The 11,984-nt window shown below is 35.5% G+C and overlaps 1 protein-coding gene across 2 annotated transcripts in view; it reads right to left on the minus strand.

The window, feature by feature from the left end:
- The window catches only part of KLB (klotho beta), a 39,165-nt gene extending 27,498 nt beyond the window's left edge, over positions 1 to 11,667 (minus strand). For both annotated transcript variants that reach the window (XM_004384669.2, XM_004384670.2), the window contains exon 1: positions 10,723 to 11,667. In XM_004384669.2, coding sequence (XP_004384726.1) covers positions 10,723 to 11,547 — 825 coding nt within the window. In that variant the 5' untranslated portion in view covers positions 11,548 to 11,667. The remainder of the gene's footprint in view (positions 1 to 10,722) is intronic.
- Positions 11,668 to 11,984: the final 317 nt, after the last annotated feature.

An 11,984-nucleotide genomic window follows, 5' to 3' on the forward strand; every position in this document is an offset into this window, starting at 1 on the left:
TTTCCTTGTGTCTTTGGTGTTCTTCATTCTCCTTTGCTCCAGGTGGGTTGGGACCAATTGATGCATCTTAGATGGCTGCTCACCAGCTTTTAAGACCCCAGATGCCACTCACCAAAATGGGATGCAGAACATTTTCTTAATAAACTTTGTTATGCAAATTGACCTGGATGTCCCCAGAAAGCATGGTCCCCAGACCCGCGCCCCTGCTACTCTGTCCCTCGAAGTATTTGGTTGTATTCAGGAAACTTCTTAGCTTTTGGTTTAGTCCAGCTGTGCTGACTTCCTCTGTAGTGTGTGCTGTCCTTCCCTTCACCTAAGATAATTCTTACCTACTATCTAGTTAGTGAATACTCCTCTCCCACCCTCCCCACTCTGGTAACCATCAAAGAATGTTTTCTTCTGTGTTGAAAGCTTTTCTTGAGTTCTTATAACAGTGGGGACACAGAAAGTTTTAGGAAAATTAAAATTAAAATCATGTCGCTGTTAGGTGCCAATGAATCAGTTCCGACTCAGAGTGTTGAAATATACAACAGAACAAAACACTGCCCAGTCCTGCACCATCCTCACAATCATTGCTATGTTTGAGTCCATTGTTGCAGACACTGTGTCAGTCCATCTAGTTGAGGGTCTTCCTCTTTTTCACTGACACTCTACTTTATCAAGCGTGATGTCCTTCTCCAGTCCCTCCTGATAACACATCCAAAGTATTTGAGATGAAGTCTTGCCATCCTCGCTTCTAACGAGCATTCTGGCTGTACTTCCTCCAACACAGATAGGTTCATTCTTCTGGCAGTCCCTGGTATATTCTATATTCTTCACTGACACCATAATTCAAAGGCATCAATTCTTCTTCAGTCTTCCTTATTATTGTCCAGCTTTCGCATGCATATGGGTCGTTCGAAAATAGCATGGCTTGGGTCAGGTGCACCTTAGTCCTCAAGGTGACATCTTTGCTTTTTAACACTTTAAAGAGATCTTTTACAGTAGATTTACCCAATGCAATATGTCTTTGGATTTCTTGACCGCTGCTTCCATGGACGTTGATTGTGGATCCAGGTAAAACGAAATCCTTGACAACTTCAATCTTTTCTCCGTTTATCATGATGTTGCTTATTGGTCCAGTTATGAGGATTTTTGTTTTCTTTATGTTGTGGTGTAATCCATACTGAAGGCTGTAGTTTTTGATCTTCATCAGTAAGTGCTCTTCAAGTCCTCTTCACTTTCGGCAAGCAAGGTTTTGTCATCTGTATAACACAGGTTGTTAATGAGTCTTCCTCCAATCCTGACGCTGAGTTCTTCTTCGTATAATCCAGCTTCTAGGATTATTTACTCAGTATACAGATTGAATAAGTATGGTGAAAGGATACAACCCTGATGCACACCTTTCCTGATTTTAAACCATACACTATCCCCTTGTTCTGTTTGAACAATTACCTCTTGGTCTATGTACAAGTTCTGAAAGCACAAGTTAGTGTTCTGGAATTCCCATTCTTTGTAATGTTATCCATAATTTGTTATGATCCACACAGTCCAATGTCTTTGCATAGTCAATAAAACACAGGTAAACATGTAAACATCTTTCTGGTATTCTCTGCTTTCAGCCAAGATATCTGAAATCAACAATGATATCCCTGGTTCCACGTCCTCTTCTGAATCTGGCTTGAATTTCTGTCAGTTCCCTGTGGATGTACTGCTGCAACCACTTTTGAATTATCTTCAGCATAATTTTACTTGCACGTGATATTAATGAAGGAGCCCTGGTTGCCCAGTGGTTAAAGCAATTGACTGCTAACTGAAAAGTGGCAGTAGTTTGAAACCACCAGTGGCTCCTCGGGAGAAAGATGTGTCAGTCTGCTTCTGTAGAGATTTACAGCCTTGGAAACCCTATGGAGTCGCTATGAGTTGGAATCGACTTGACAGCAGTGGGTCTGATTTGGTTGGGGTGATATTAATGATATTGTTTGATAATTTCTGCATTTTGTTGGATCATCTTTCTTTGGAATGTGCACAAATATGGGTCTCTTCCAGTCAGTTGGCCAGGTAGCTGTCTTCCACATTTCTCGGCATAGGTGGGTGAGAGCTTCCAGGGTTGCATCCATTTGTTGAAACATCTCAGTTGGTATTCTGTCAATTCCTGGAGACTTGTTTTTCACCAATGCCTTCAGTGCAGCTTGGACTTCTTCCTTCAGTACCATTGGTTCTTGATTATATGCTACCTCTGAAATGACTGAACATTGACCAATTCTTTTTGGTACAGTGTCTCTCTAATTCCTCTCATCTTCTTTTGATGCTCCTGCGTCGTTCAATATTTTGCACCTAGGATCCTTCAATATTGCTTAATTTTTTTCTTTAGTTCTTTCAGTTTGAGAAATGCCAAGTGTGTTCTTTTCTTTTGGTTTTCTAATGCCAGGTCTTTGCACATTTTGTTACTTTGTCTTCTCACCTGCTCTTTAAAATCTTCTGTTCAACTCTTTTACTTCATCATTTCTTCCTTTCACTTTAGCTATTCTATGTTCAACAGCAAGTTTTAGAGTCCCTTCTGACGTCCATTTTTGTCTTTTTTTCTTTTCTGTATTTTTTAATGGAGCCCTGATGGTGCAGTGGTTAAGAGCTAAGGTTGCTAACCAAAAGGTCAGTAGTTCGAATCTACCAGTTGCTCCTTGGAAACCCTGTGGGGCAGTTCTACTCTGTCACATAGGGTCGCTATGAGTTGGAATTGACTCAGCGGCAACGGGCTTGGGTTTTCTTTCGCTTGTTTGTTTGTTTTGGTCTTTTTAATGACTTTTTGCTTTCTTCACGTGTTATGTCTTTGACGTCATCCCACAACTCATCTGGTCTTCAGTCACTAGTGTTCAGTGCATCAAATTTATTCTTGAGATGATCTCTAAATTTAGGTGGAATATACTCAAGGTCATACTTCGGCTCTCGTGGCTTTGTTTTAACTTTCTTCAGCTTCAACTTGAACTTGCATATGAGCAACTGACAGTCTGTTATGCAACTGGCCCCTGGCCTTGTTCTGACTAATGATATTGAGCTTCTCTGTTGCCTCTTTCCACAGATGTAATCCATTTGATTCCTGTGTATTCCATCTGGTGAGGTCCACATGTATAGTTGCCATTCATGTTGTTGAAAAAAGGTATTTCCAATGAATATGTCATCGGTCTTGCAAAATTCTATCCTGTGATCTCCAGCATCATTTCAATCACCAAGGCCACATTTTCCAACTATCGATCCTTTTTCTTTTTTTTTTCCAACTCTTGCATTCCAATCACTAGTAATTATCAACGCATCTTGATTGCATGTTTGATCAATTTCAGATGGCAGAAGTTGGTAAAAATCTTCAATTTCTTCATCTTAGGCATTAGTGGTTGGTGTGTCAATTTGAATAATAGTCGTATTAACTGGTCTTCCTTGTTGGGGTATGGATATTATCCTATCACTGACAGTGTTGTACTTCAGGATAGATCTTGAAATGTTCTTTTCATAGATAAATGTGATGCCGTTCCTCTTCAATTTTCCATTCCTGGCATGGTAGACCATACGATTGATTTAAAATGGCCAATACCAGACCATTTCAGCTCACTAATGCCTAGGATATTGATCTTCAGGTGTTCCATCTCATTTTTGACAATTTCCAATTTTCCTAGATTCATACTTTGTACATTCCGCATTCTAATTATTAATGGATGTTTGCAGCTGTTTCTTCTCATTTTGAGTCATGACACATTAGAAAATGAAGGTCCCGAAAGCTTTACTCCATCCATGTAAATTAAGGTCGACTCTGCTTTGAGAAGGTAGCCCTTCCCTGGTTATATTTTGAGTAGCTTCCAACCTGAGGGGCTCATCTGCCAGCATTATATCAGACAATGTTCTGTGGCTATCCATGGCGTTTTCACTGGCCAGTTTTTTCAGAAGTAGATTGCTAGGTCATTTTTCCTAGTCTGTCTTAGTCTGGAAGCTCCACTGAAACCTGTCCGCCATGGGTGACCTGCTGGTATTGGAGATACTGGCGGCATAGCTTTCAGCATCATAGCAACAAGCAAACCACCATAGTATAACAAACTGACAGAGAAGTGGTGGATTAAAATCATACGGCCATTGAAAAACCCCATAGTTAACATGTGAGTCAGGCGATAAATGGTTCATAGATTTTGTGGACAAGTAAAACATGTAGATAGGTGGTTTCAGTCTTATTAAATAAGCGAAGTCAAGTCAACTATATGTTAGGTCAGCATCAATACAAGTGGCTAACATGGGTTTTGAGCCTGTAAATTGTTCTTTTTTATTGAAGCTAATAGCTGATTCATGTCATTAAACCTTACTAGCTAGCTTGGATTCATGCAGATCTGATTTGAATTTTGGCTCTGACACTTAACAGCTGTGTAACTTCAGGCAAAATGTCTCCGGGCCTCAGTTTTATCAACTGTAAAATGGGTATAATAATAACTCCCTAACAAAGTTGATACGGGAATTAAATGAGATAATATATGAAAAGTACCTCATACAGTTTTTGACACTACAGTAGGTGTGCAGTAAAATATTCCTCTTCTTATAATAATTATTAAGGATAGTATGATAGAATGTCTAAAAATTATCTATAATTGTCTCAATTCTCCACTTTAAGAATTGAGACCATTCTGTGTCGGTTCTCTTCCCCTCTTCTGTGTTCTTTTTTTTTTGTGGTTGGTGTGGGAGTGGAGAGAGATCGTGGGTGGTAGAAAATAATACTTTTTTTTTTTAACCTTTTTTTTCTATCCTTCATTGACAGAAAAACTTGGGTTAGTTTTTAGCTATAAGACTTAGCAAAAATTAATTTCAGTATATTATTCTTTTGCAACTCAATTTCTCAATTTTAACAAGAATGGTAAAAAATTCCTTTATTTTTTTCATGAAAATAAAATTTCAGATGACCCCTGAAGATTTTGCTTCTATCTAACCAAAACAAGCTAAAAAGGCTCCTGCTAGTATTTTCACCTCAAAAGATTACACTTGGTAGGGAAGGAAGAGGGTTAAAAACGACATTTGATCTAAACATGAAGCCTTCTTGATGGCCAAGAAAGCAGTTGCAGCAGTCTGTTGGCAAAGAAGGCTTAGCTATTAATCATGTGAATGGTGACTTTTTCACAGCTGTTTTTATAGTTTTGACTCTAAATTTTGGTTAAGAATTTCGACAGAGCCTTTAAGATTACTAAATAAGATGGTTGTTTTATTTTCTTTCATTTTTAAATAAAAAATATCTCTTTACCATCTTATTTTATTTTAAATTTTGGAATTTGTCATACTACACAAGAATAGAAAGAATAATATAATGAACTCTTATGTACATATCACCTAGCCTTAATAATCGTCAACATTGTTCAGCTATATCTATCTCTCTATCTCTCTATCTATCTATTTATTTATTTTTTTAAACTAGGCCTTCTTTTTGTCCTGGCCCTTTTTTTAAAAAATTATTTTGGTAAAATATATATAATTAAAAGTTTTACATTTTAATCATTTTTAAGTGTACAATTAAATGGCATTGATTTTGTGAAACCATCACCACTATTCCCAAGTTTTTCATCACCTCAAACAGAAACTCAGCACCCCTTAAGCAATAACTCTCCATTCTCCCTTTCTCCCAGCCTATGATCACCACTTTTGTCTCTACGCATTTGCCTGTTCTAGATATTTCATGTAAGTTGGATCATACAATATTTGTCCTTTTGTGTCTGACTTATTTCACTTAGCATAGTGTCAAGATTGGGTTTTAACAGTAAAATTTTTAATAGAAAGAGGCTTATGTAATTTATTTGCATGTTCTGAAAACACTATATGATGTTTATGCCAGAGTATGTGTTGGTGTGTGTATGTCTGCAATCCACTTTTATACAACTGCAGCTTTAAATCCTTTCTGGGACAAGGAAGATCTTCCTTAAATAGAAAATAATCCATTTAATTATTTATCAAATACCTAACATAAGCCCAGCATTGTGTAAGCTTTTCTGAGGGGATGGCAGAAAGAGTATTAAGACAAAGTTCCTCAAAAAGGTGGAAAAACAAGGAAGAAATGCAGGCTTAGGAACAAGTTGGCGAGGCCTTGACCAAGATTAGGGTTTCCCAACATTTCTTGTCCTAAGAGCCTCTTTCACATATTAAGCAATCTCTTGAGCCCCTCAGGAATTTAAAAAGACATTTCATCATTTGTGTGTGGTATACAAAAAAGTATTGACATATATTTTATTTCACATAAGTACATTTTTTTAAAGATTATATTGTAAGTTTTTTTTAAAAGGAATTTTAAATATTTATATAATAAATTATGAATATTTAAAGTGTCCATTACACAAAAACATAAACATTGGTATTTTTCCCATTTAATAAATAATGCATGTTATTTAAGTTACTTTAGTTATTTAAGAAAAATAATTTTTGGCAAATTTTTAAATGACTTATTGTGTTTGATTTTAGGACTAAATGCATATTAAAATGCAAATGAAATTTATACATTCAGTGATGTGTACGTCTGGTAAACCTACTTCTTTTTATATGGGAGATAACATTTGGTGACACACAGATGAATTTTTTTTAAATATTATGAATTTATTTTAAGGTCATTAGAAAATACTAGTTTCTCATTTATAGTGGGATATAAAGTTTCCTTTCAAAATAAAATTTTTAAAGAAAAATGTTTTAGTAAATAATAGTACATGTGGTATTTGGATATGCAACAACAAACAAAATTTCATGAAACATGATGTTATGGCAGTAAAAATGGATAAAAATTGCCTTTGCAACATTTTATTTGAATTCTTGAAGTTTGCTTTAAAAAAAGGACAAGTTTTAAATAAAGTTTAATGTTTTGTTTGTAAATGACTATAAAAGAGAGAGAGTTTGGGGCAGTTCTTTCCAAGTATTTCACAAATAATGCAAAGCCAGCAAGGACAGCCTTGATTCCCAAAATGTGAAAAGTCAAGCTAGATATAATAATCAACATTATTTCCCCCTTTAATGTTTTTAAACATTAGTTTTCCTCCAAAAACATCCTGAGAGGCTCTAAATGAGTTTTGAGATGATGCATGCAATTTACAGACCTAGTGAAAATCTTCTTGAGGTAAATTTGTAAAATTATTACCATTTTTATACCCCTCACTAACTGGTTATATTTCAGTATTCTTTGTTGCATGTCTTTAAACAGTTTTTTATCATGGGTATGAATCAATGGTTCTCAATGGAAGACAATTTTGCTTTCGAGGAGACATTTGGCAATGTCTAGAGACATGTTTGGTTGTCATAACACGGGGGGTGGAGGGTGTTAGAATTCTACTGCCTTCTAGTGGGGAGAGGCCAGGGATCCTGCTAACACCCTAAAATGCACAGGCCAGCCCCCTACAACTAAGAATTATCTGGCCCAAAATGCCAACAGTGCCGAGGTTCACAAATCTTGGTATAAAGTAAGCAGTGTTTATCTATAAAAAATAACAATTTAAATACATGAATGGTTAAAACCATCATGGAAGTTGGCAGTATTCAGTGGAGTAATAAACTGAATGAGTTACCATCTCACCAATAAACTCATCTCTTCCAATCTCTGTGCATGCTTACTCAGAGGCTCTCAAATGCTCCATTTTAAGGGTGGAATCTACAAATATGGATTATTATGTATTTTTATTGATTTAAAAATAGAATGAAACCATATACTTTACTGCCTTTACTAATGTGAATCCTTGGACACCTTCATGAACACCTGGGACTTTGCTAATCTGAGGGATGAGAACATGGCCCAAACAGGCCAGAGTCCATCTCTGGGGTTTAAAAAAGTAAACTTGGGAGAGAGAAATCTTTCCTTTACAAAGGAGAGAATGACATCAACCCACAAGAATAATGGAGATGAGAGACAGAGACAGAGGGCATTCTGAGGCTGTCCTGGTTCCTGGGTTCAGTCATCCTTGTGTGTTGGCTACAGATTCAGAAAATTGCTCCTTTTTGCTTAAGCAGCCTGAATTAGGTTCTATTACTCACAGCCCAAAGAATCCTAATACACCATAAATACTGGCAACATTTCAAAATTAGCAATAATGCAATGAAACTTAAAGATTGAATTTGAGATTGGCTCTTTGACTACAAGTTTAAGACAGAAATTCTGAACTACTCATTCAACACACGTTTGTACCTAGTATGTACCAAATACTGTGGTAGGTGCTGGGAACATAATGACAAATAAAGAATAGCCTCTCTTTTCAAGGAACTCTCAGTCTAGTTGGGGAGATGGAAAAGTACCATATGGTATGAGGAAGCAAGCACAAAATCTTTTTAGTATCTGAGGATTGGGGAATAAGGTGGTCTAATTATCCACAAATACAGTTTTATATTAGGCTGATTTAAGTCAACAAATGGTCTTTGACTAAAAACTAAAAACTGAAAGAGTGCTTCTTCTGGGCTACAGGGTGGCACAGTAAGGAAGAGAGACTTCATGGCAACATAAAATATCAGTTTACTCTTTTCTATGTAAAGAAAGGACGAGAGAAGAGACAACTGGGAAAAATGAGTTCACCTCAGGCTACCAAATCATTGCAAAATTTCTCTCTGGGGCTATAAGTCACTGGGTATACAGTGTATTTCACTTTCTGGCTGATTTCAAGGGACCCTTTACACCATTTAGTTAGGTTCACGATTTAGAAATTTTAAGAAAATGGAAGAAATTATTTGGAAAACACAATAATTTAAAAAACATAATCCCTCAATTTAAAGCAACAAAATTTACCTCACTACTGGAAAGTGCTAATTCTGTGTTAAAGGTAAAAGCTTATCTTGAATTAGAAGGAAATGAAAAACATCTGAAAATACAGCATTTTGTCAGCTAAGTTTCGGATTAATATTTATTTGTTACTTAAAACCATTTTTGTTTATTTTTATCTTATAGGCAGTTCTTAAGGCTTTAAATATATCACCGAAACATGTTTTAAATGAAAATTCTAATTGTTAACATTTTTCCAGGTAACCAAAAATGTTTTAACAATTTAGAATATGTTTCTTTATGAAAAGGCTAAACATACCTACATGTATTTGCACAGAAAACTTTAAAAGGAATATATAAGAAATCATTAACTGTCCCTTGGAGTTGGGACTGACAAGTTGGAGAGGGAAAGAGGGATTTAACTTTTATACTTTGTATCCTTTGGTACAATCTGATTTTTAAAAAATTTACATGAGCATGTATTATTTTAATGATTTTAAAAAACTACAAAACAGGAGCATTTTTTTCTAACTTACATATGCATAATCTTAATAGCTGTATATTTTCTCCCCTTACGGTCTTATTTGGCCAAATCAAAGTTTATTCACACATTAATAATATGTTCTATATACAACTCTATTCAAACATATGCAAATAAACTTGGAAAAAATGCAATTTGTTTACTGAAAGGGCAGATATGATTAAAACCATAGAACAAGTGCACATGTATAATAATCCAGAAAGTTCGAAAGGAAAGGAAGTAAAAAATTTAGTTATGGAGGAATTTTCTGTTTCTATACATTTTCTATTTCTGTATACTTAACAATTTGATTATTCAAAATTTAAGTTATTCCTTCGAGCACATTCCCTATTAATAAAGTTTTTTTTTTTAATTTTCAAACTATAACAGGTGTTCAGAGTAATTTGATTTCCCCAAGTAATCTATTTGACTTAAAAAATTACACCTGCTTCCAGTTTTTGGCAGCCTCAATGTAAAGCTAAACTGTTGCAAATTCCTAAAAGGTTACTCTTTTTTAAAGTTCTTAAATAAAGATATTTAGCATTTAATTATGTCGTTCATTTATAAATCCTATGTTCACAACAGCTGCATTTTACTCTATAACCTTGGGTGAGTTATTTAACCTCACTAAGCTTCAGCTTCTTCATCTTTAGAATGGGGATAATAATAGGACCTAGTTCTTAAGGTTGTCATGAGGATTAAATTTGATAGCACACGTAAGTGCTTAATGTGGTCTGTGGCATGTAGTGAGCACTCAATAAATATTAGCTACTGTGTATTTTGCTTGCATTTTCACTATTGTTTTAATAATTTTAACTTTTACCAACATAAACTCTGGGTTTTGAAATATACTGTTTTAAAATACTTACTGTAGTATGTTTTTCCCTATTTTTATATTACTTGTTTAATTTTAACTCCCATGAAAATTAATCTCATCTTTCCTGCAACGTAATACAAATAAAACCAACTTTGAAGTACACTTATTTCAATTCCTATATTTCATATGTATCAGTTAGGTAACATTTATTTAGTTTACTATAGCTAAATAAGAATAGCACTAAGAATAGCAACACTAACAACAAATACACATTGGAAATGATCTTGTCTTAACGTGATCTTGAAATAGTTGCATGTTGACAGAGAAGGGTTTCACCAACTGCATTTGTAAAATACTGGTTTTCCCACAAAATAAAAGTAAACTTTCTCACACTCTAATGTGTAATTGTGGATTTTAAAATAGTCTCAAAGTACAAATTAAACCAACTAGATTAATACATTGATATTAGCTTATATAAATAAAACACACACTACTCTAAATAAATTTTTGAATTTGAAATTTGAAGATGGAACTTGTGCATTAGCCTAAAATTAGTTGAGTTGATTTTAATAAAAATAGGATTATTTAAACAGAAGGTAAATTTCTTACTGTTTCTAACTCATGCTCCTTACATTCTGAAACTACAATAGGAAGCCAGCTGTACAGTACCTTGATGAGGTTGTGTCCCACAGCATAGACAGCTGCTACCTTTCCCTTCTCGCCAGGGGCATGCATACCTGTACCATACCCATGCCAAGCAACTAGATATGGGTTATGAATTGTAATCCAGTATTTGACACGGTCCCCAAACGTCTGGAAACAGTATGTGGCATAGTCATTGAAGATATCTATCGTGCTTTCATTTGTCCACCCCCCATGTTTTTCTTGTAATGCCAAAGGCAAATCCCAATGGTATAAAGTAACTATAGGTTCAATGTTTCTGAGTTGCAGAGCATCGAGAAGAGTATTATAATACCGGAGACCTTTTGCGTTGGCAACTGCTACTATTCCATCAGGGAAGAGCCTTGACCAGGAAATTGAAAATTGATAGAAAGAAACTCCTAAAAAATCCAGGGCCGATAAGTCTTTTTCCAGAAAAATGTAGCTGTCACTGGAACCATTCGTGCTGTTGACGTTTTTCAGGTGTGTACGGATGAACTGATCCCATATAGAGGGTCCTTTTCCATCCTTCTTCCCACTCCCTTCCACTTGAAATGCTCCAGTCCCAACACCCCAGAAAAAGTTTTTAGGAAAAGTGTCATAGAGAAACAGCTGACTTTCATTTACCGGACTAAAATGAGGATTTTTAGACCATACAGCACTTCCTTCTCCAGAGAATCCAGTAACAGCGCGTAGAAGCATAAATGCTGACAGGATGACAGATCTTTGCAGTCCCCCGTTGGACATTGTTTTCCTATAGCATGTGTTTCTTTCATCAGTGCTGAAGAAAATCCATTCATTCCCTGGAGATCCTGCCGCACAGCCTGGCTTCATTTGCCACTAACTGCTGGACTGTCTTAACAACGCTTCAGTAAAAGCTTGTGATTGTAAAGCTCTGTCAATGATTAGCTTGAACTGTGAGACTTAGGATGGGTCATGGAGAGCAACGTAATTTGAGGGAGGTGGCTCTATTACAGTCACCAACACGCTTAGTTCTCTCTCGTTATGAAAAAATTAGATGAAGATGCATCGGTGACAACAGTTTGAATGTGTAACCAGAACACGAACAACAAATCCAAATGAATAAAAATGCCATATTTTCTGTGCAGCATTCCATACTGACCCAAATCTTTTTGGAATGTTTTGAATAAGGTAAATACCTATTCTATTTCTGTAGTTTTTGAGTAGTAATTTTATTATTTCCTATTTCAGAAAAAACAAAATTTATATACAGGTACATTGAAGTTTTAAATACCGATAATAAAGAGTTA

Source organism: Trichechus manatus, unplaced genomic scaffold (assembly GCF_000243295.1).
Source record: "Trichechus manatus latirostris isolate Lorelei unplaced genomic scaffold, TriManLat1.0 scaffold00126, whole genome shotgun sequence".
Lineage (NCBI taxonomy): Eukaryota > Metazoa > Chordata > Mammalia > Sirenia > Trichechidae > Trichechus > Trichechus manatus.